The sequence below is a fragment of the Delphinus delphis genome, chromosome 2 (assembly GCF_949987515.2).
Source record: "Delphinus delphis chromosome 2, mDelDel1.2, whole genome shotgun sequence".
Taxonomy (NCBI): Eukaryota; Metazoa; Chordata; class Mammalia; order Artiodactyla; family Delphinidae; genus Delphinus; species Delphinus delphis.
The window spans coordinates 153,635,529-153,660,422 of NC_082684.1; the positions used below are offsets into that span (position 1 = coordinate 153,635,529).

Consider the following 24,894-nt stretch of genomic DNA (forward strand, 5'->3'; position numbering starts at 1 on the left):
AATTAGCCAGAGGACGTGAGCATGGGATGCAGTTCTGTTTTGGTGCAGAAATGCTGCTAGCAGGTGTTCCCCAGAGCTGACCTCTTGCATTGCTGAGCTCTGTCACTAATGCATCAACGATGGTTTCTGTCTGACCAGGTGCATGGATACCTCCAGGATACGTGTATGTGTGTCTCACATTCAGATCAGTTTCGGTTCTGTTTCTCCCATCCTAATTCAAATGCTGTCGCACTTTCATTATTAGGACTGAAAACTTCCAATATGTCGTAAGTCTTCTCCGTAGGCAGGCCTTCTGCCTTGTTCCTTCATTTTAATTAAATCCACTTTCATTGTGACTTATGGATTATATTCCAATAAGTCCAATTATAGGTCATGTTTAACTCCTTATGCTAAAACTGCAGGTTCATTTCCTAATCCACACTCTATGCGATAGTGATATCATTTTGAGTTTCTGCTATATGAAACATATTTGCATCATTCGCAGCCACGTATGTACGTTCCTAGAAATCTGGCTGAAGGATGGTTTTAGGGTCATCACTAGGGAGCCAGATATCCAGCTGCAGTACTGTACATAGCTCAAAAGGATAATGAACATAATATCTAATATTGGAATTTCTTTCACATGCATTTTATCATTTGATTCTCACAATAGCCCTTTGATCTGGAATCACTATTTTTATTCGTATTTATCTAATGGAAAACAAAGGCTCTTAAAATTATACAATCTATCCCAGCAAAGCCAGGCTTTACCCTCTTTTACATCCCCTTAAACCAAGCTCACCCGGTCTTTCGCATTGAACTGGTCTTGCTGAGATACCTAGAGTCTTCTGTGATTGCAAGGGTACATTTTAGTCAATTCTAAAAATGAATGTTCTCTAGGCCTCAAGCTAGGAAAGTTCCATGTTCAATTTTCAATCCACCCTCTAAAGTGGGCAGGGTGTCTACAGGGCTGGGAGAGAGGAGGTCACTGAAGCTTTGAGAGGTCTAAGTCAGAAGGGGAAAGGTCTAGAAGGCCTGCCATGCAGAACCAGACACCCTGAGGGGCAGGAAGGGGTGAAGGCAGAGGGAGACCAGCTGGAGAAGCCACAGGACCCAAAGGCCAGAGTGTTCACAGGTACCTCACAGGACAGCAGGACCCAGAAGGGGCCTTCAGGGTCCAGGTCACCTGGCATGGCTCTTGGAAGAACCCGTCTGCCCAAAGGGCTGCACATCGGGGCATCAGGTACAACCGAGAATTCAGTGGAAGCCTTTCTTTCCATTGTGTTGTCAACATAAGCAAAGCTTCTCCATTTGGAAGAGGCAAAGTGGGAGCCAGAAGAAACAGCTTCCAAATCCAAGTTTTGTTCCTAAGTAGCTCGGCCAAGCCATGTCTCCTCTCTGATCCTTTAATGACTCATCCATAAAATGGGTCCAGTGGTGCCTGCCTTGCTTATCCCACAGAACTTGCGAGCATCCAGTGAGGTCATCCACATGAAAGCATTTGTAAGTGGTTTCAAATACAGGGGTTGGGTCCAGTGTCATCGATCAAAGATCATCTTAAGGTCCCTTTCAGTTCTAAGAGTTCTAAGACTTGAGACTCTAGATTCTGCTGCTTCTACGTCTGCGTGTTTTCCGGCTCCTTGGTTTTACATTTAACCTAAGCCAGGGCTGAGGCATCTTTTAAGATGCCACTGCTTTTACGATGCCACCAGTAATGGTAGATGATTGACGTTGCCACCTGCTTCTCTGCATCTCTTGGCCTCAATTCTTGCGACTGCCAACAACGGCCTTTCCAGAAAAGCTGGACACAATTTGTTTAATATTCCTCCACTCGACCTCCTTACTCCTATCTCTTTTTGTTGGCACACCCTCACCCATTTCTGATGATACCTTCATTATTCTTCCCTTTGGCAGTTACTTCTTTTTTTTTTAATAAACTTATTTATTTTATTTATTTATGTTTGGCTGCGTTGGGTCTTCATTGCTGCCTGTGAGTTTTTTCTAGCTGTGGTGAGCGGGGGCTATTCTTCGTTGTGGTGCACGGGCTTCTCATTGTGGGGCTTCTCTTGTTGCGGAGCATGGGCTCTAGGCGTGTTGGCTTCAGTAGTTGTGGCTTGCGGGCTCTAGAGCGCAGGCTCAGTAGTTGTGGCGCACAGGCTAAGTTGCTCCGTGGCATGTGGGATCTTCCCGGACCACGGCTCGAACCCGTGTCCCCTGCACTGGCAGACAGATTCTTAACCACGGTGCCACCAGGGAAGTCCCGACACTTACTTTTAATTAGAATCTCATTCACTTAGACTTTTTTTAGAGTATGCTGTTTGTGTCTTTTCATGTACTTACATTTTTACCTCCAAAAAAACCCAAAATAAAAATCCAGAAAGTGGCTTAATTATGGATCCAGAGGTTGGGACTTCTGTAGCTTTTGCATCCACCACAATGCTTAACCAAGGCTGTGTGTTTAGTGGCTGGTCCGTCTTCGTTACCAGTTGTAGTGGGTTTAGTGGGCCCCCCCCCCCAATAAAAAGATATTTATGTCCTAGTCCCTGGAATCTTGTGAGTGAGACCTTATTAGGAAAAAGGGTATTTGTAGATGTAATCAAGTTAAGGATCTTGAAATTAGATCATCTGGAATTATCTGGGTGATCCCTAAATCCAATGTCAAGTGGACTTGTAAGAGACCTACAGGGAAGACACAGGGAGAAAAGAAGGCCCTATGAAAACAGAGGCAGAGACTGGAGTGATCCCAAACCCAGGAACACCTGGGGCCACCAAAAACTGGAGGGGGCAAGGAAGGATCCTCCCCTAGAACCTGCAGAGGGAGCGTGGCCCTGCTGACACCTTGATTTTGGACCTCTGGACTCCAGAGCTCTGAGGGAATAAATTGCATTGGCTTAAGCCATCAGGTTTGTGCTAATTTCTTACGGCAACCCTTCAAAACTAATATGATGATCATGAGTGGTCAGAAAAAGGAAACTAATAGAATCCCCTTGTTAATTCAGTGGCCAATGAAAAGTTTAGGCCAGTAAAGTTACAATGGGCAGTTGAATAATTTCTTAAGGCCAATCTCGGTGTCAGTGTACCTGCTGGATGACCTCCCCCAGTTTTAATTATTCCATGTCTTTCAAGGATCTCCTACTGCCTCAGTCAGTACACTGCTAAATAAACCCAGGATTCTTTCTTTGTGGTGCATAAGAAGCCTTAGAAAATATTTCTCATGGATGTAGTAAGAGCTCTAAAATGGGTACAATTTATGATATTAAAGACACTTATGGACCCTCATTGGTCTTTGTCCTGCGTGTCAATAATTTACAAGATGAAATAACAGAAACATCGTGATGTGGAGAAAGAGACTATACTGGGGCATGTGGGGTTTGGTTGCATGAGGTCCCTTTCAGCCCTAAGATCTCTCTTCTCTCCAGTCTTCCTAACTTTTCCTCCCTCTTTCCTATCCATCCATCCCACACAATCTACTGAGTGTCTCAGTATAGGTATATCTTAGGGATATTGCAGGCATTACAGATATAAAGAGGAAAACAACCACGGAATGTGATCAGGGTTTTCAGTGTTCTGGTATTTCTCACTTTCCTGAAGATTAAAGAATGGTATAAAACAGATTTTTAATCTATCATTTTGGAGATAGCCCCTGCTCCCCCAAATACAAAAGTATATCCAAAGGATGCCAAAGAGACGGCTTAAGAAAAATGAGCTCCCAAACCTCCCCTACGTCTTTAGTTCTGGGCTCTAAATGGGGCAGCCCTCACTTGGCTGGACCCTCTGGAAACGGAGAGGTTTCCCTAAGTGAATTTTCAGCCTATTCTGTAAGCACCAAAGCCCAGTACTGGCCATCCCAGACGGAATGCTTCTGGACCGTATTATACACAGTTTGCCATCTTCAACAATCTGTGTGGAACATCACTTAGCCTGTATTGATGACTCTGGTCATTCCTGTGGGCATCTGCTGCAGAAAAGCACGTGATCCCACTGTCTCGGGGCCTTGAGCTTGTCCTGCATCTTCCCTTTATGTCGGTTCTCAGCTTCCCTTGTCACCAGTGGTCACTGTGTAGGCCTCCAGCTCCTCAGTCAGCATCCTGTCCAGCTCCTCCCTTCCTTTTTTATTTGTTTTCTTCATATACCCCCCCACCCCGCCCAGTCTGTGGGAAACGAGACAACTAAGCCTTTGAAGATCTGTATGCTAAGTGTCAACTGTGCTTTGAGAGAAGTAAGGAGACTGAAGTACATCAGCTTTCATCCAAGAAGGATGTGAAATGATGGTGTCCAATAGCTTCTGGACAGACATCCACTCAAGAAAGAGGGCACACATGGCATCCTGGGCATGCAGACAAGGTGTAGGCTTGTAGGTTTTCACAGGTGTGTTTGTTCAAGGAAAGCCTCCCCTTCTCCCTCACCCGAAAGGAGGACATTCAATGTGCAAATACAGGCAAGAAGGAGAGACACAAAAGACAGAAGAAAGAAAGCAACAACAAGAGGCCAAAGAGAAAGTAATGGAAGGAAATGAGACAAAAGGTAGGAGAGAGGGAGAACAAAATGAGATCAGAGCCTTATTGCTTTCTTTTTTTTTTTTTTTTTTTTTTTTTTTGTGGTACGCGGGCCTCTCACTGTTGTGGCCTCTCCCGTTGCGGAGCACAGGCTCCGGACACGCAGGCTCAGTGGCCATGGCTCACGGGCCCAGCCGCTCGGCGGCGTGCGGGATCTTCCCGGACCGGGGCACGAACCCGTGTCCCCTGCATCGGCAGGTGGACTCTCAACCACTGCGCCACCAGGGAAGCCCCCCTTATTGCTTTTGAGAGCGGAATTTCTTACTTGGTTGGTAAATCACCATCCGTGCTGTCACTCTGGGCAGGAAGCCCGGGTGTGGAACTTTCTGCCACAGAAGCACACTGACCACTTCATGTCCCTCAAGCACAGTGATGAAATCACCTGGACCAGGAAATCCAGTTATCCCAGTACTTGTTTCCAAAGAGTAAAATTTACCTGTAGACTATTCCTTTGGAATGAAGGAACTGCAGACCAAGAATGATTTCGGCAGCATAGAACCTGAGGGAAGGAAAATCAAGGCTCAACGTGAATGTTTACTAGGAAAAAAAGTTCCCCTTTCTATAGAGTGAGTGTGCAGCGCTCTGCTAAACGTGCGCACGGAAGTTTGTTTAATCACAACAAAAGGAAGATATCATCCATTCTACACATCCAGCCTCAGACCTGAGAGAATGAAATGGAGCCGGTATATTTAGCCCTACCCGCATCTAGGGCTTATTCTTATATTGTAAACTATAAGGTTCAAACTGTCATTTTTTTTTTTTTTGCTAATAGAACATTCAAAAACACTCAGTGTAACAATAGGGAAATAATTTTCCCTTTTCTTTTAAAATCTACTTGGACCCTTCAGACCTGTCTGCAGGTCATTCCACATAGCCTGAGAGGAGGAGAAACGCACACAGGCAGACCTCAGGGATCTCACGGCTTCGGTTCCAGACCACCGCAGTACAGCGAGTCACACGAGTTTTTTTGGTTTCCCAGTGCATATAAAATTATGTTGATACTACAGTGTCGCCTATGAAGCACGCAATAGTATTATGTCTAAAAAAAGCGTACATATCTTAATTAAATACTTGTGAACTATACTTCAGTTAAAAAAATATGGCTAAAAGATGCTAACCGTCATCTGGCAACGCAGAGCTGCCACAAACCTTCCCTTATAAAAAAAAAACCAAGTATCTGCAAAGCACGATAAAGTGAAGTGCGATCAAACGAGATACGCCTGTATTAGACGCTGGGAGGTGATACCTTGCTCTCCACCTTCAAAGATGACAGACTCAAAGGAGGTGAGTTTACAGGAGGATTAAAGTTAGAGATAAGGGAGAACTTCCCGCAAGTGAGGTCTGCTTGATCTTGGAGAAGAACGCAGAAACCCCTTCCTGGGAGGCAGTGAGGACAGATAGATAGCATGTGTCTGCGATGGCTTTCGTGCCTTACACACCTGGAAGGGACCCCGAGAATCCTTTCTAGCAGAAAAATACCCGACGATTTCTGGGCTGCAGGTATCTCATAAAATTATCTCCGGGCACTTGGCCGACGGTTCCTGGAAGCAACGAGATCGGTGGCGCGCTACCCACTGGATTCGACAAAACAGCCGCTTCAGCCGGGGTTTCTGTAGGAGCTCGTGGAAAAGTCTCTCTCTCAACGCAGCTCGACCTGAACCCCCCCGAGTGTTCACTAGGGGTGAGTGAGATTACTGAGCGTACAGCAAGCAAGACTAGTGTGCACCCCCCCTTTTCAGTGGAGCCAGGGGCACAGTTTTCTTGTGTTTGACCGTCTCAGTGGTTTGATGACTCAGGAAAGAGGGCCTGAGGGAGGAAGGGTGCGGGGCTTCTGTGGGACTCAGCTGCAGTCCCACCTAGTAAAGCCACCCTGCTCGATTTCGCCAGCGCCTGGAGTGGCCTGATGCCAAAGAAGGAGAACGTATTCTCGAGAGAGAGCAAATGTCTCTTCCTGTTTCCTGTTTCTCCTGCCCCCGGAGCTGGCTGACTGATGCCTTCACACTGAGCTTCCCTTGAGACGCCTCCGTGAAGCCCCACCCAGTGACCGCCTCGCCCCTCTGTGCTCCATTTGACTTCCATTCAAGGGGCAAATACTGCTTCTGGGTTCGGATGATTTAGAAGCCTGATGAAGTGGGGCGGCTCCTTAAGAAACTAAGCAGTTGATCTCGCGGCAGAGAAGTGACATAAAAGCGACTTGAATTGAAGTTTCGCAAGCTGGGAAAACAGTTGCCTCGTTGGATGTGTTCCTGGGGTCACCTCACCCTGGGGTTTAGGCCCGCTGAGTGAGAAACAGGAAAAGTGCCACGTGGGGAAAAGCACGGTGCGGGCACAGTGGACCCCAGTCCCTGACAAGACCAGTGGGAACCCCCCAACCCTACAAGGGCGCTTACGTGGCTCTGCAAAGATCGAACTTGTGGCAGCTCTGGATATGGTGCATTAAGTCTCCTCCGTTGAGATACTCCATCACAAAAAAGAGGTTTTCCTGCGGAAAGACACAACCATCCCAACTGTGAGCGTCTTTAAAATAAGAAAACAAGGATTACTTTTTAAATGGATTTCATTATTTCAGAGGAACCGATTCTGTCTTGAAGTCCCTTATAAAAAGGCTGGCAAGACGATTTAGCGGATCTGTATAGCATTTCTGAACCCCAAGAAACCTGGGGAGTCCAGGAGGAGTATGTGGGATGTTTGCCAGGATGCCTGGATGCTAGCACGCAGCAGATGGGGCACAGCACGAGGGAGGGTCCACCCGGACTTGACCACCCGACGGTGGGATGGTCTTGGGCACTTCATGGATGCTGGCTGTATACCTACTGAAATGGACAGTGTGTAGGATGGTAAAAAGTACAAACCGGGGACTCTGACTACAGAGGCAGGGCTTGAAAGCGTTCACTCGTTCAACACTCAGTAAGTAGTTCTGAATGTATTCTTCGGGTATGGCCAGAGCGAGAGTGGATGTGCTCACGCGTGCCTCATCCACCCAAGATGGAGACAGCCCTGCCTTCAGGGAGCTCACAGTCAAGTCTGGGCTTACTTCCCTCCAGTCCTGACCTCACCTGTTGCAAGTCACGGCTTATAAGCTGTGCTGCTCCTAACAGGACGCCATGCATGTTGTTAGAGCCGCTGCCCCTGGACGGCAGCTGTCAAAAGCAAGGCTGAGTGGTCTTCGGACCGTGGTCGAAGTATCAGAGGTGGCTGATTCCAGGGAGCCTGAGCTCCTCCATGGCGTGAGACAAGAGTTCCTCAATATGTATATTTATGACCCTGGGAGCACCCTGACTTTGAGAGTCCCCGTGAACCACAGATTAGTGATCTGCTCAGTTGGCGTGGAGACAGTTGGGACAGACGGGACTCAAGGCAACTCTTAGGATAATGGGCTTTGCCCCTACTCGGACCCGAGTTCAGATTTCCTCTATTTGTGACCTTGAAGTTACTTAACCTCTCCTAAGCCTCATATTTTTCATCTGCAAAATGGAAGAAGTAATATTCCTACTTCATAGGGGCGTCGTGAGTGGTAAATGAGATGATCTATGTAGAAAGCTAGCTCAGCGTTGGCACTCAGCCTGCACTTCAGAACTGGTGGCTGTTGTCATAGTAAACAATTTAAAAGCCAGTCAAAAACACAGATCACAAGAACTAAACAAATGGAGAGAGATTCCACGTTCATAAATAGGAAGACAGTATTGCCAAGATGTCAGTGCTTCCGAACTTGACCTACAGATTCTCCACAATCCCAGTCAAAATCCCAGTGAGTTACCTGGTGGGTATCGACAAAACTGACTCTAAAGGTTACACGGAGGAGAGGCAGAAGATCCAGGATAGCCAACAACATGTTGAAGAAGAACCAAACTGGAGGACTGACCTTACCCGACTTCAAGACTTAATAAAACTACAGTAATCAAGATGGTGGTATCGGTGAAAGACCAGACCAACAGATCAATGGAACAGAAAAACCTAGAAACAGACCCATGTAAATATAGTCAACTGATCGTTGACAAAGGAGAAAATGCAATACAATGGAGCAAAGACGGTCTCGTCAAGAAATTGTTCTGATCATCACTGTATATCATCGTATTTCCACATTTCTTAATTTTCATTTGCACAACGTCAGAAAAACAAAACACCCAGCAGATACTTCTCAGAGAAAGGAACCGCACAGTCCTGTGGATCTTGAAAGAAGGAGGAAAACAGGGAGTTAGATCTCCTCCAACAAGTTAAATCTCCTCCAGCGCTATCTTTCTGTTCCAGTCAGAGCTGGGAGAAAATGCAAAGTAGGCAAAGCGAGGGGAATGTGGGCTTGTGACACGTGTTATTCCAGCAAAGACCCTCTTCTTAATGCCGGTGATACGTTAACTGATGCAAATGATTCTTCTGGGTGGAGTGAGAGTTGAAGTTGTGATGCTGGTGGGGGGTGGGTAGGGTGGGGATGGGATGGTCCCAAACTGCCCTGGACTTAGGATTTGTCAACAGCTCCTGGCACAGCATCTGCAGAGAGGAAATTCTCATCTCTGCGTGTCTCTAACTAGCTGAGTGATCAGGTAAATCATACCATCCCTGGGCCTCAGTCTCAACCTCTGAAAAATGAGAAGTATTGGTGAGACCGAATTCCTCTTTTCTAGCCTAAAGATGCCCTGATTTTCACCTTAATTTCTCTTCCTTTTTCTTGGAGGAAAATATGAAATCCACAAACTTCGGTTATTGAGCACATGACAAGACCTGTGTAGTGCTTCCCAGATGATAAAACACATGTTGGTAAGAAGGTGTTATGCTGTAAACTTCTTAAGAGAAATCTTTGTTCAGAAACAGTGTGTATTGGAAGTAAACTGAAAGGTATAGAGATGAGCCTTCTCTCTGAATCTTCTTCCACGGAGGTCAGTATTATGGCTGGGTTCATTATGACCTATCATGATGCCCCAATGAAGTTCACGAAATAGAGGTCAGAGGGCTTCCTCCCGTCTCATTCGTCTCCTGATTATGCTAATAGAGTTTGGCTAGTTGGGGGCAAATACCTCTGTGTGTCACGGTCCTGAATTCTTTAATGTCTAAATTAATCCCGCCATGCACCGAGGGCTGAAAAGCAGAATGGGTTAGGACCTAATGGGTTAGCGCTGTTGTGTAGACCAGAGTGTCAGGTGAATCACTTTTTGATTGGTCTTTGTATTGTTTCTGAATCGTGTGTTTCTTGCTCTAAGAAAGATCTCGAGCGCCCCTGCTCAGAGAGGAGTATGTATTATTTCTGATTTCGGAAAAGAGTCCAAACAAAGGATTAAAACTCAATAACCTCCAGGATTTACCCTCCCAGTCCAAGCACTTGGTGAGTTTTTCACTCGGCCTACTTGGGCGGCAAAATCATAGCATTTTGTCAAGTAGCTCTACGAAAAGTGAATTTTAAAAGAGGAAGGTTGCCTTACTCAGGGTGTTCCCTCCTGCAGGGAAACGGCTAAGGTTCTTTTGAATGAAACAATAAGACACTGAGCTTATTTCCATCCTGTCCATGAAGTCAGTTTTACTTGGGGTTTGACAGTACAATGATGACAGCCACTGGAAGAAGTGATTCACTGAATAGTGCTGAAGAACCTCTCGCTAACAAGCAGGCATTTGCTACATCATTCAACAACACTGATTTATCTCTCAGCTCTCCGGTTTGCAAATATACCTATGGCGTACATGCCGTTCTGTATGCCAGCTTCATAAAAACAAGAGAGTCAGGGTCAGTTACTGCTTCGCTGTGATTTTCTGGTAACCGAAGGATATACTCAATGCTGATATTCTGGAGATAGATGGGTATTCAAAGCTCTGTGGCTCTTTTTTTTTTTTTGCCTTTAAAAAAGGTATTTATTCTTGCAAAGTCATTTAAATATATACTGAGTCCTTTCAAAAATTGAAAATAGCAAAGGATTCTGTGTGTTTGTGTACAAAGTACTGTATTTCCCAAAGCGTCTACAAATATCTTGCATCACTTGGCTGATAGAACGGTATATTTTATTCTCCTATGTACTTACAAAAATATGACAGACCACTTTAGGGGGCCTCTAACATCTAAATTGCTTTGTATTCATCTTCTTTGTAAAATCTCTATATCAAATTTAGCCATGAAAGCGATTTATACTGGTAAAAAGGAGGAAGCAGGTAAAAGCTATATACAGAAATACAAATACTTAGTTTGCCCATCTAAGAGCTGGAAAAAAAAATCATCTTTCAGATGACAGACATGTACTAATCTCAGTGGTTTTCAAGGCCAAATCCTTTAAATCATTATGGTCTAAATTCAACCAAGATACTGCCTTTGAATCTCTACCTTTGTGGATCCCACCCTTGTTACTGACACTACCGATGTCCTGAGTCTGCACTAGTGTCAGACTGGAGGTGAGTCTCCTTCAGATTGACGACTACCTCCAAGGAGGTTTACATCTTTACTTCTACTTATTGTTCCCCGCCAAGCAAAGGTTTAGTTTGGAATTGCAAGTTGTGAGAGCTGCATTCTTGACGTCCACAGCTCTGTGGTGGGGATGCATTACAGGGGCTTCCTGTGTAGAGGAAGAGCACAGAGCTGGGGTCCGGGCTGCCCAAGCCAGGAGCTTACAGAACCAGCCAGGGCCCCACGTGGGGACGGAGCCTGCACCCGGATGGCACACCTGCAGGGCACCTGGACACGGGCTCACCCAGACCGCCTGCTGCTACGTGCACACAGCCTGCGGCAGTGTGGTCATTGACAGTCAATGTCTTAGGTATGCTTGTCATTTAGAAGGCTGGAGCCATTCCAAATGTGGAGTACTTGATCTATTCCTTCCTTGTTTAGTGAGCTATAAGCTAAAACACCCTAGAAAACAGGTTTATTTCCTTTTTCATAAAGAATAAGCCATCAGACTTGAGGACACGGGGAGGGGGAAGGGTAAGCTGGGACGAAGTGAGAGAGTGGCATGGACATGTATTTACTACCAAACGTAGAATAGATAGCTAGTGGGAAGCAGCCACATAGCGCAGGGAGATCAGCTCGGTGCTTTGTGACCACCTAGAGGGGTGGGATAGGGAGGGTGGGAGGGAGACGCAAGAGGGAGGAGATATGGGGATATATGTATGCATATAGCTGGTTCACTTTGTTATACAGCAGAAACTAAAAGCCATCAAAAAACAAACGAACAGATAATCACACGTATACTTTTGATATCTAAGCGTTGCATGTGTATGTGTGTGAAGGAAGGAGGGAGGAAAGGCTCTCTGCAGACCAGCAAACTCATTCATTACGGCCTGTTTATATTTCTACTGTAAGTCTAATTAGTAAAACTCACTGCCTTGGATAGATTCATTAGTACCTGTCAGAAATAACGTGCCTGAGTTTCTAGAGGTTTGTACCTGCACGGGGAACTTGGGCTCAGTTGGTATTTTCTGGTTTAACCGTCCCATGGGGTCATCTTGCATTAACTAGCAAATTATTTTCTTCCATAACGGAAGTACAAACAATGATCCATTTCACGAATTTTAAAATTGTTTTCCCTGATACGATTGGGTCTCTACTAAGAGGCAATAGAGCTGTTAGGCTGATGGACTTTGCTACCAAACTGCCCAAGGGTGAATCCTGGCTCCCTTGCCTGACACCTGTGGTGCCTTTGGCCCCTGTAGGGGCCACCTCGATTTCCTTGTCTGTAAAATGGGGATAATAATAGTCTCTACTTCAGAAGGTTGCTATGAAGATTAAATGAGCTAAAATACACAACGTGCCTAGAACATGGACTGGCACATAGGAAATGCTTTATAAACATCATCTGTTATTATATTTATGACCACAGTTATTGTATACAATATACACACAATGCATGTTGAGAAATATATATTCCCAAACACAGAGGGGTCCCTGGAACAGACTAGGTTTTAACATAAAAGGCAAGTTTTAAGGAATACGGTTTTGATGTGAAAATGACCCTACTCTGCTGAAGATTTTACAGTTACTAAATTATCACTACGACAAAGAGAAAAAATATACACAAGAAAGATGAAATACTCAAAAATCCTACCTGTGGGTGCCTTGAATGATATAACTAGAAACGACCCTTTTCTTCTTATAATGCTTTGTGTATTTTCCAATTTTTAAAGTATGTTTTGGTGTAATTACTTTTATAATTAGGGAAAATGTTAAAGAATTTTCCTTAAGAATTTATAAGTGAGTGAGTTTTCTATCACTGGATGTTTGTATGGTGTAGATTCTCAACATGTGCCATGGGGGTTTGCTATCTGGCATGGAAATGTCGATTCAGTGTCTGATGTAAAGCAAGATGCTATCTTTTTTAGTTCACCGAAATTGAAACTGGCAGGCTTAAGTATTATGAAGCAAGCATGACCAGGTACAGGGGAGTAGGGTCATGTGATAAAATACTTTCAAAATCACTTTTAATCACCAGAATACAAATAGAATAATTCTTCTTAAAAAGAATAACAAAAATCTAAAAACGGAAGCATCCTTAAAGTAAAATTTTACATTTACAATATGAAAGATGATTAATACAAGATTAAAGTGATAGATTTAACAAAATCAGTGGTGTGATTCTCACAGGGCCGTGTTTGCATATATGAATGTCCTAGAGAAATTAAAAGCCCTAGGGCTGTCAAAATATATCAGTATTTAAAACATGAGATCATTCTTTAGGAGGACATTTTGTCAATGGATATTCTAGTAAAGGGGAAATGTAAAGAGGGCTCAGTTATTCTAATATGATGTAGCTTCTACCCTGATTTCTCCTTAGTATATGATTACATTTGCTTTTAATGAGAGAATGAAAATAAAGAACATGGAAAATTATTTAGTAACGATGACTGTTCAGTATAGCTAGTCAAGTCCTGAACCACTAAGGGAACCGTTGCCAAGTGTGCATACATTACTGGATAAGTGAGAACTTTGTAGCATTAAAGATGCTATCATTTTATCAAACCTGTAACAATTAATTTTGAAAATACATGGAGAACATAGTAAATATCATGCACATGAGGTCAGGAATATCGAGTCCCTCTCCAGAAAAAATAAGAAACGGAGAAAAAGAATAATTATAGTCATTTTTTCAGGTTTTTCCCCCAAGGCTAGTAAATTAATACATTTTATGCGAGACAAGATTTGCATGTCTGAGGAAATAAAATTAGAATACCAGTATTTATTAAAAATATCCAAGTATACCAGTATCCTTTTCGGAGTACCATATGTTAAGCATATGTAATAAATGCTGTAACATCCAAGATGCCAGTTATTGATATAACAGTATGGAAACCGGAGAGTACAAGTCAACTCAGCTTCGGGGTATATCCTATTTTAGCCAGTGGAAAGTGCGGGAAGGTGTGCCCTGAAGAATGAATGGGGGCTGGTCCAGATCTAAAATTAAAGGAAATAATCCACGTCAAGTATTTAGCCCTGCGCCTGACATAGAGTAAGAACTCCATACATAGTAACCTTTATTATGTGTATTATTATTTTGTTAGAACAAGTTAAATACGTTCTATATTCCAATATGTTCTCTCTCTATATATATCTTGAGAAATATACCTTCATAATGACCAAAAAGGCATGTGATGAATTTAGAATTCTTCCAAATCTTGTACTAGTGAAGTCGCTGAATGGGGAAAGCATCCTACTCCCTCCAGCCCCTGGCCTCCACAACAGGGAAATGCACACGTTTTGGGCTATTGGGGCATGGAACTCTGGGGTCCTAGAGATGGAATGAGGGATGAGGGGCCATGGTCCCTTGCTCCATGGGGGAGATGCTTGGTTCTAAGGTTGAGGACATGCAGTAGATAACTGTCCAATTAAATGAGTTGGATTTGGTGTCTAGGTACCTTGAAATCTCAACTTTACTAAGTTTTGGATTGACAGTATGATCTAGAAAAGAGACTAGATTGTGATCAGCTAGGCTGATCATGACTGGATCTCAGTTTCCTTAGCTGCAGAATGAGAGTATCTGATGTGATAACCTCTACAACCCCTTCCTGCTCTTAAAAATTTCATATAGTCTGTCATTACAATAGAAAAAAAACAAAGAGTGTAACAAATCAGATTAGTAGCTATAAGCAACTAAGATGTCTCTCAATAGGTGAGGGATAAATTATAGTACATCCAGACAATGGAATACTATTCAGTAATAAAAAAACGAACTATTAAGCCATGAAAAGACATGGAGGAATCCCAAATGCATGTCGCTTAGTGAAAGAAGCCAATGAGAAGGCTATATATACTGTGTGATTTTTAACTATATGACATGGAAAAGGCCAAGCTATGGAGACAGAAAAAAACCAGCGGTTGCCACGGGCGGGGGATAGGGGGTGGGAGGGATGAACAGGTAGAGCACAGAGGATTTTTAGGACAATGAAACTGTTCTGTATGATGCTGTAATGGTGGATGCATGTCAGACATTTGTCAAAACCCATAGCATGTTCAATACAAAACCCCTAATGTAAACTATGGATTTTAGGTAATAATAATATATAAATATGACGCATCAGTTATAACAAACACACTAGACTAAAGCAAGATGTTAATGGGGATTCCCTGGTGGTCCAGTGGTTAGGACTCCGTGCTCTCACTGCCGAGGGCCAGGGTTCAATCCCTGGTCTGGGAACTAGGCTCCCACAAGCTGCACTGTGCGGCCAAAAATAAAGTGTTTAAAATAGGGGAATGTGCGAGGTGTGGAGAGAGGAAGGCGATGCATGAGAAGTCTCTGTTCTTTCCAGTTTTTCTGTGAACCTAAATCTGCTCTAAAAAATAGTCTATTAAAAAAAAACAAAACCCAAAAAAACGCTAGTAGCTATAGACCAGCTAATGCATTAAAATACAACAAATGTACCAGTAAAAAACCTTCTTTAGAATCTTCCTCATGTGGAGTTCATAAAAAATTAATAAGATAATGGCTGAAGAAGATGGAGACTATTAAGTTCTACTAAATTCTAATGTTTATTCATCCTGTCAAGGTAGAAATGACACAAAGAAGGTAGCACTGCAGTTTCTATCTAAAATCTGAAAAATCTGACTTCTAAAAACATCTTTATTTTGGTCGATAGTGTCCACTTAAAATATTTGTAACTGCTCTTCTAGAAATATTTTTTTTCATAGTTTCTTGCAGAATTTGCTTATTTCTCTTAACCTATTAAACACGTAGGATTTAAGAGCTCATTCACATTCTGGATAAATACAAATCATTATAAAATGGTGGTAGAAGTTACACAGTAAGTTTTATTTCAACTTGTGTTGAAGGTTGTTTTCACTTTGCCAGTTTTCTGTCCCTGGGAAATTTTCATCACGTACTTTGTCTCCAAACTCTGGCTCTTAGATGGTCCCTCGCAATTTGTGCTTCTGTGTGTTACGCAGCCTTTACTGGAGCCCCTACTGCTGACGTGTCAAGCCCTTTCTTCTGTCTCCATGGTCCCGTTCCTGTCCCTCTCATTTCCAGCCTGGAGACACTTCCTACTTTCTTTATTGTGGTGATCACCACCATGGTGAGCCCACCCGGATTTCCTCCTCTTCTTAGTCTCTCTCCCCTGCCTCTCCCTCACACGTCCTCTCTCAGAAGTGACCCCTCTCCTTGTGTTTGCCGCATCCTAACCCCTTCCTCTTCCAGAATCTTCCACCACAAATTCCTCCCTTTCTGGAGCATTCTCTATTACTTATAACCCTTGAACCCTGTGATCATAACAAACCTCCACCTTCGGAAACACACTTTCTGAAAGACTGCCGTGTAACCGCCAAGTTCACCCGCCCGCCAGCTACCCCCCTGTCACCTGACATATGTCCTCAGCCTCCCAGTGGGATGCTTCCTTCTGTTCCCCCTAAATGACAGTCAACAGGTGGGCTCCTCACCAGCCTGACCCCATGGGCCCCTCTTTCCTGACATCCTTCTCTCTCCTGGCTTCCGGTGACCCTACTCCCCTGGTCCCCCCCTCACCTCCCTGAGGGATCTGCGCTGTCACTTTCCCTCTTCTCCCCCCACCCTCCTTACGAGGGGGCTGTGCGTTGGTTTGGTCCTTGAACCACTTTCGTGGGTTTATCCCAACTCTCACGTATTCCCACAGTGTCAACGACTGCCTGTTTGCAGAGTCCTACATTCTTCCTTTCCTTGAGGTGTGTGCCGTGTCCCCGCCAACGCACGTGGTCTTTGGTTGGATAGGGGGAGGCACCTCCAGGTGCCCTGTTGTAAGAACGCTGGGAATGACACGTATTAGGCTGCCGTTCGCTATTGATCATGTATTTTCTCTAAGACTGTCAGCTGAGAAAAGGACACATAAGTGACCTGAGTTTTAATGTGGAGAGACGAGAGGTGGATAAGAATGATTTTGAGGTCAAGGTAGAGAGAGAGTCCACAGGCTGCTGGGGGCACAAGATCAAGGGGCCTTGGGTCGAGGGGGAGATAATGGACCTGAAGGGCACAGAGGGGTGGAAGAGTGGACACCAAGGGTGGACGTCCTCTCCTCTCGGCCAGCCTTTCTGGAACCTGAGGATGCTGGCAGACGTGCCCCAGTCAGCCAATGTAATTTACCAGAAGACCACTACCCCAAGAACATTGTCTAGAATGCTGTGGGATCATTTTTTTAAAAAGAGAGAAAACATGCTTCTTGATATCAAGGGAAAATACTATTTAAATGGAGAAACCAAATAAATGCATCTGAAAGCGGTCACAGGAAGGGGCAAACCACAGGAATGAAACCACCTTTCTAGGTCTTGTCAGCTGAGAAGCCTAAGGAGGTGAAAGATAACGGTCACTAAGTGGGATCTGGTGAATCTGAAAGACATTTAGGGGGGAGATCCTCTTTGACCCTTCAAAGGAGGGCGAGAGTAGCTTCGCAGACAAGAGAGGTTCCTTTCCAGGACACCCTTGAAGGAGATGCAAAATGTCCGTGTTTCGAGGGAAGCTGGTGTTCTGCGGCTTTGGGAGAACAGCTGATGGGGGAACAGACGAACAGGGTGGGCACACGAGCCTTGAAGAAACAGATCACATAAAAGTGAGAAAATATCTGTGAGCTTAAAAGCAGGTGTGCAGAAAGGGCACGGCATCTCAGACGCAGCAGGTAACACGTGTAGTCACAGGATTCCTGCATACGTGTTCACTGATTGCCTATTATCACCAGGGTCTTGTGAGGGGTGTGTGTGTAAGGCAAGCTTTTTGAATTTACCACGCGTCTACTGTAAATTGACTCTTTTTGGTACATTTACTGTGAATCTGACATCTGCTGAATCATACTTTAGTTGCACAGAAAGGACATCTGAAGCACATCAAAGTGATGTGCTATTTGTGAAATAACAATTTTCAAGCAGTCTTCGTATCAGAAAACTGCCAGGGTCCTGTAAAGAGAAGAGACGAGACACTTCTCCGTTACTTACAAATGGGGACACACAAAAAGTTAATTCTTGTCTTAGTTCATGGATAAGTGGTTTTGAGGATGTGGGTTTTCTTTTCCTCGTTAAAATTGGTAGTTGCTAGCGCTAACTCAGCTGGAGGGTTTGTGGATTAAAGTGTTTTTTGAACGCTTCAGACGAGGTAGTTTCTGAATGCTTGACCTGAAAAACCTTCTGGCGATCTCAGATGGATTTTACCTTCAAACTATGGGAATTCCAGAATGACACACTTTAAAAAAAACTGCCAAGCTGAAGTCATTTTTCTTCTATTTCAAAGAATAATGACTTGCAGTTCATATGGTACTTTCTCCATGAAGGATTCAAACTTCTCCGCAAATGCTATTTTCTTTTTTAAACGTTATCCCTTTGGAGGCTAAAAGGGGACGACCAAGGTTCCAAAGAAAGGTTCGGTGACTTGTTGAAAGTCACGTGAAGCGTCAGGCGTCAACTCCTGCTCTGAAATCATGAGCAGAGGAGTGACCATGGTGAGGCCACCCTGGAAGTTAAGCCTCATGTGTTCTATAAAGGGAAAGTGAAACTCAGTTTTCTTTTTCATGAAAGAGACGTTGCACAGTAATGCTGACAAAGAAGGGTCACCTGGTTCAGATAGGGCGTGTGGAAGTCGAGGGCAGTGGTGTAAATGCACGAATTAACACTAGCATCCTCACTCCTAACGTTTGGGAGCCTGCAAAGCCTTTGGGCCTTCGCTCACATTCAGCCTGGGGGGAGAGGCCCGGAGATGTGCTCATATGATCTAAAACGTCTTGTAGGTGTGAAATTGTAAGGCTACTGAAACTACCTGAACACAGATGGGCCTTTCAGGATTCAAAGGAGACACAGATGAATGCAGACCACAGTCCACTTTTCATTTCTAAGGAAAAATTAGTTCCCTAAAAAAAAACCCAAAGAAGTGTTAGATGTATCTTTTCCTTTTTTTTTTTTTTTTAAGAGATAATAGTCCCCAGATGGAGTCACTTGTGTTAAGCCCACATCGCCAAACTGAGACTTAATACCTAACCTATTTGCAGTTCCAACCTTCCCCAGCTATGTAATCTTAAGCCGTCAGTCTGGATCTTTCTGGTCAGTGCGAGGCAGGTAATGCCCCCGCTAGAACCCTTCTTCCCTAAGGGAAGGTGGTCGGAAGGTGGTCTTGCCTGAAACAGTCTGCTCTTTCTTTGTCCCTCCCCCATTTCTGCCAATAAAGTCTTCATTTCATGCAACTCCTCAGAGCTCCCTGTTAATTGCTAGATGGGATGCTGCCCAATTCGTTAGTCACTGAATAAAGCCAATTAGAATTCTAAATTTACTCAGTTCAATTTTGTGTCTTAACAGATTTAGTGATGGTGACGGGATCCGAAGGAAACATCTGAGGACAACACGAGACACAGGAAAGAACACTTCGAGTGCATCATCCTTCCCGCCGCTGCGAGGGCTGTGGGTAAGTTCCCCTCGGTTTTGAACTCTGCTCTTTGCGTCGGGCTCTTGATCTAATTTAATTGGCTATCCAGTCCCCCATTTGATTGGAACCACTAGTTCCATGCTGGGAGCTGCTGGTGGTTTAGTCTGCGGTTCCCCATCTGTTTGGAATCCTCCTCCAGATTCCATGCTGGGAGTTGCTGGTGGCAGCTGTGGTTCCCCATTCTTTGGGGTTTGCTGGTTCAGTCCTTGCTGGTGGCAGCTGTGGTTCCCCATTCTTTGGGGTTTGCTGGTTCAGTCCTTCGCCCAGTCCCTGGTTCCATGTTGGGAACTGTTGGTGTGTAAGATCTTTGCCTTGGCCGGGCTGCAGTGACATCTCTTGGTTACTGCTGGTGTGTTTAAGGTGCATGTTGGTCTTGTGTAGATAAAGGCTATTGTTGATGGGAATTTCAGAAGCAAGAAAAGCCACAAAATTGGTGGGCATGGATCAAGCATTTAAACTGTCAGAATGCTCACCACCTAACACAGAGACTCTTGTGTTAGGACAAGTTGGTCATGGAATGAGTTAGAGTGACACTAGGTCAGCTGCCAACCTCAAAATTTCCGTGCAATGAGGCACGCTATAAAACAAACACCGCACAACCTCCCACCCCATGGCATATCCCTCTTAGTTATTGACCTGGCTCTGAGAGACCCAAAGGCTTAGCCCGAAAAAATGAGACCTTTAAATTCTAAAGAGTTAAGTGTGCCACGTGCTTGTTTTATATCTAAGAACTATAATTCCGGAAGCTGCAGATAGCTACAAAAATGGCAAAAATCTTACTAAAAATAACTCAGGATTGTTGTTTGGGGTTCTGAGAACTTAGCTTGGTAACTGTCACGATGGGGACTCCAAAATACGGCTGGACAGAAACGTGGCTGAACTACCTTTGCGGCTAAGGGTCCTACCAAACACTGCCGGCCCTTGGAGAGATTGCAACGGCCATTATGAGGAAAGTTCCAATTAGTAGAGATCATCTGAGAAGTGCCCTTGAAAGTAAGGGCTCCCAAATCAAACAAACAGAATGGGGATACTTATTTTAACTGGCATGCAGAAGCCTTCAGAAGGCTTCAAGATGCCAGACTAGCTTCACTGAAAAATTTGTTGCAAAAGGCTAATGAAAAATTAAAGGCACAGGAGGCACCTAAAACAGATGGCAAAGTGAACGTTATATAACCTTTACTGCTCCCCTCTGTCCTCCTTTATTTGAATACTCATTCTAGTAATCCGGTCTAAATTGTCCTTCTACCCTAAAGAGGCAACAGGACCATAAAATCCACCAAGTTAGTGGCTTCACAGACAGCCCCATATCTACCCTTAAAGGAGGGCCCCCAAAGGGCGCTTCCCAGGATGGTCGAGACTCTGAGGGATTTTCTGGTAAACTGCTACATTACATTATTCCCTTAAGCAGCTAAGGCAAACTAAAATTAAAATGAATGAAAAACAATTACCAAGTTATGGTAGATACCAGAGCTATACTGTCTACATTAAACCCCACGCAGAGCCTGCAGATGTGATCCCACGAAAACCGGCAGAAGCCAGCTAAGGTGAGGGTCAGCTCCCCTGGATCTCTTGTAGTACATGATAAAGAGAGGAAAATATAACAACGTTTGTATCCCCTTTGGGGACATCAAGTACAAGGGGATGTTCAATACTGCAAGAAATATCTGCTGTTTGTCCCGATTGAAAACTGGCAAGATATTTATAAGGATTTCTTTAAAAAGTAGCTCAGTGGTAAGAAGTTGGTCAGAAATTGGAAGCTCATAGGAATTTTTTTTTTTTAGGCCTCTTCCCCTAAGCCAAAATAAAACTATGTACCCCCCAGGGTTAGCAAAACCTTCTAAAGCCTTTGTGAAAGGATTTACTAAAACATTCCAAAGGCAAACAGCTCTAAATCCAGAACATAGGATTTCCATCTTAGTTAGAAATCTTCTCCCTGATATAAAAGAAAAAAAAAAAAAAGCGAATTAAGGATAATTTAGTTGGATGGGGTGGATCAATTTATGATGTCATTTAGGCTGCAACCCAATTCTTTGAGGAATTGAGAGCTACTGTCATGATCTTAAAAATTTTGCAAAACTAGAAAGTCAGCTCTAGAGGCAGTTCAAAAATCCAACTATTCCTATCACCCATCCCAAGGCGTGTATGTATTGTAAAAATTCTGGCCTTAGGAAACCAAAGTCCTGCTTGGAGGAACTTACATTCTATCCCTGTGCCTTTGAGATGTAAACGTTATATAAACTTTAGGGAGGTAATTCCTATCAGAAGGAAAACGAAAGGGGGAAGGTCATTTGAAACTTAGGCAAACAAAAAATCTTATAAGTGTCTTCCCTACAAACATTAGTGGAAAAGCTTTAGCCGTCTGAGCGGGTAACCTTAACTTACTCCCTCCACCAGGTAAACAACTTAGATATTCAGCTGCTTTTATAAGCAGTGAATTTTGTATTATTGTAGCTGATTCATGGTAGTAATTTTAAAATGAAAGCTATAAGGTCTCTGTACCTCTCTGTAAGCTTATGTGTCTGTGTATATGTGTATGGTATTTTTCACCTCCTAATGGTATTACTAAAATTGTAAAGGAAAAAAAAAGCTCAATTTAATTGGTTTGAAGAAAATTAAGCACTTATATGAATTAAATATTCCTAAAACTCCCAGAGATATACCTGCATCCCTCGGTGATATTGCAGGTTGAGTTCCAGACCCTCACAATAAGGCTAATATCATAATATACCAAGTCACACAAACTTTTTGATTTCTTAGTGCATATAAAGGTTATGTTTACACTATACTGTAGGCTATTAAGTGTGCATAATAGCATTATGCCTTAAAAAATACATATATATATACCTTAACTAAAAATACTTTATTGCTAAAAAATGTTAATCATCACCTGAGCCTTCATCAAATCATAATCTTTTTGCTGGTGGAGGGTCTTACCTCAGTGTTGGTGACTGCTGACTAATCAGAGTGCTGGTTGCTGAAGGTGGGTGTAACCATGGTAATTTCTTAAAATAAGACAACAATGAGGTTTGCTCTGTTGATTGACTCCTCCTTTCATAAATGGTTTCTCCATAGCAGGCAATGCTGTTTGATAGCATTCTACCCATAGAACTTTCAGAACTGGAGTCAATCCTCTCAAACCCTGCCACTGCTCTATCAGCTAAGTTTATATAACGATCTTCACAGCATCTTTACCAGAGGTAGATTCTAAACCGAGAAACCACCTTCTTTGCTCATCCATAGAAGTAACTCATCCATTAAAATTTGATCATGGGATTGCATCAATTCAGTCACATCTTCGGCCTCCACTTCTAATTCTAGTTCTCCTGCTGTTTCCACCACATCTGCAGTTGCTGCCTCCACTGAAGGCTTGGATGCCTGAAAGCCATGCATGAGGGTTGGAATCAGATTCTTTTAAACTCCTGTTAATGTTGATATTTTGATTTCTTCCCGTGAATCACAAATGTTCTTAACGGCATCGAGAATGGTGAATTCTTTCCACAAGGTTTTCGATTTACTTTGCCCGTATCCATCAGAGGAATCACCATTTATGGCAGATTGAGTCTTATAAAACGTATTTCTTAAATAATAAGACTTGGAAGTTGAATTCACACCTTGATCTAGGGGCTGCAGAATGGACGCTGTGCTAGCAAGCATGAAAACAATAGTAATCTCAGTTTATATCTTGATCAGAGCTCTCGGGGTGACCAGGCGCATTGCAAAGAGCAGTAATATTTTGAAAGGAACCTTTTTTTTTTTTCTGAGCAGATCTCAACAGTGAACTTAAAATATTCAGTAAACCATGTTGTAAACAGATGTACTGTCATCCAGGCCTCGTTGTTCCATTTATAGAGCCAGGCAGGGTAGATTTAGCATAATTCCTAAGGGCCCTAGGACTTTTGGAATGGTAAATGAGCATTGGCTTCAACTTAAAGTCACAGCTGCATTTGCCCCTAACAAGAGAGTCAGTCGGCCCTTTGAAGCTTTGAAACCAGGCACCGACTTCTCTCTAGCTATGGCGTTCTCTCTAGCTATGGTGGCATCTTCTTCCATCATAAGGCTCTATCATCTACATTGAAAATTTGTTGTTAGTGGAGCCACTTTGGTTAATTATCTTCACTGAATCTCGTAGGTAATTTGTAGCAGCTTCTACTTCAGCCCCTGCTGCTTCAGCTTGCACTTTTATGTATATGGCTTATGGCTTCTTTCCTTAAACCTCATGAACCGACCTCTGCTGGCTTCAGACTTCTCTTCTGCAGCTTCCTCACCTCTCAGCCTTCGCAGAGTTGGAGAGAGTAGGGCCTTGCTCTGGGTTAGGCTTTGGCTTAAGGGAATATGTGGCTGATTTGAGCTATCCAGACTAGATCATTTTCTTAGCATTCCTGTGTTCACTGGAATAGCACTTTTAATTTCCTTCAGGAACTTTTCCTTTGCATTTACACCTTGGCTAATGGTTGGTGCAAGAGGCCTACCTTTCGATTTAGCTTAGGTTTCAACATGCCTTCCTCACTAAGCCTAATAATTTCTAGCTTTTGACTTAAAGCGAGAGATGTGTGACTCTTCCTTTCACTAAACACTTAGAGGCCATTGTAGGGTTATTCACTGGCCTTACTTTCAACATTGTGTCTCAGGGACTAGGGGGGAACCCAAAGAGAGGGAGAGAGACAGAGAAACGGCTGGTCAGTGGAGCAGTTACACTGCAAGAATTAACAAAATGTGACACAGACATGAAGTAAGAAAACGCCGCTGGAAAAATGGCAGCGGCAGACTTGCTCAATGCAGGGTTGCCATAAAGCTTTGATTTATAAAAAATGCAGTATTTAAAGCAAGGTATGCCGGTAATAGAAACTAACCCAAATGCTTCTCAAATTCACATGGTCTGAGATAATCTTTGGTAAATAAAAGCTAGCTGAAGTTTGTTCGATTTTAATTAAAATGTGTCTTAGCATTGAAAATAATGCAGACGAACGACTTTGTTTTACTGCTCAAATTATCTCTGTTACAAAGTTTTCAGCAAGAAAAATAGCTCGGGGGTGATGGTTGACTTTGTTTAAATAGATGTAAATGGGATAAAAGGTTTTAGGTAACTTTTAAAATAGTTTCCTCAAAACTTTGTGGTAACCTGAAACAAAGTTTTGCTAAGTTAGATTAAATGATGGATAGGCATTAAATATCTAGATAATTTCCAAATAAGATAAAATATTGAAACACTAATTACTGAACACGGGTTTATCTACTTTTGGCTTCCTACAGAGCAACTAAAGATATTTGGGTCTATTAGTAAATATTTTTTTGTGCTATACCGAAATATTTACTATCAGAAAGCATGTTTCAAGAAATTTTAAAAACTATATTAAGCCACGGAACGCCTATTTCACAATGTTCTATGTCCTATGTGACCAAGTATTTTTAAACCTTTTGATGTTTTTGACAAACTTCCCACAAATCAAATTCTAAATGAAATCTTTTTGACCTCAAACCAACTTTGAGATTTTCCAGAGAGCCCCAGGAACATTTCAAAAGATTAGTTTAACATCTCT

General features: G+C 43.2%; 1 protein-coding gene across 2 annotated transcripts in view; it reads right to left on the reverse strand.

Moving 5' to 3' along the window:
• PRKCQ (protein kinase C theta) overlaps nt 1–24,894 on the reverse strand; it is a 159,514-nt gene that overhangs the window by 27,601 nt on the left and 107,019 nt on the right. For both annotated transcript variants that reach the window (XM_060006009.1, XM_060006007.2), the window contains 2 exons: nt 6,926–7,017; nt 4,972–5,034 (listed from right to left, as the gene is read on the reverse strand). In XM_060006009.1, coding sequence (XP_059861992.1) covers nt 4,972–5,034; nt 6,926–7,017 — 155 coding nt within the window. The remainder of the gene's footprint in view (nt 1–4,971; nt 5,035–6,925; nt 7,018–24,894) is intronic.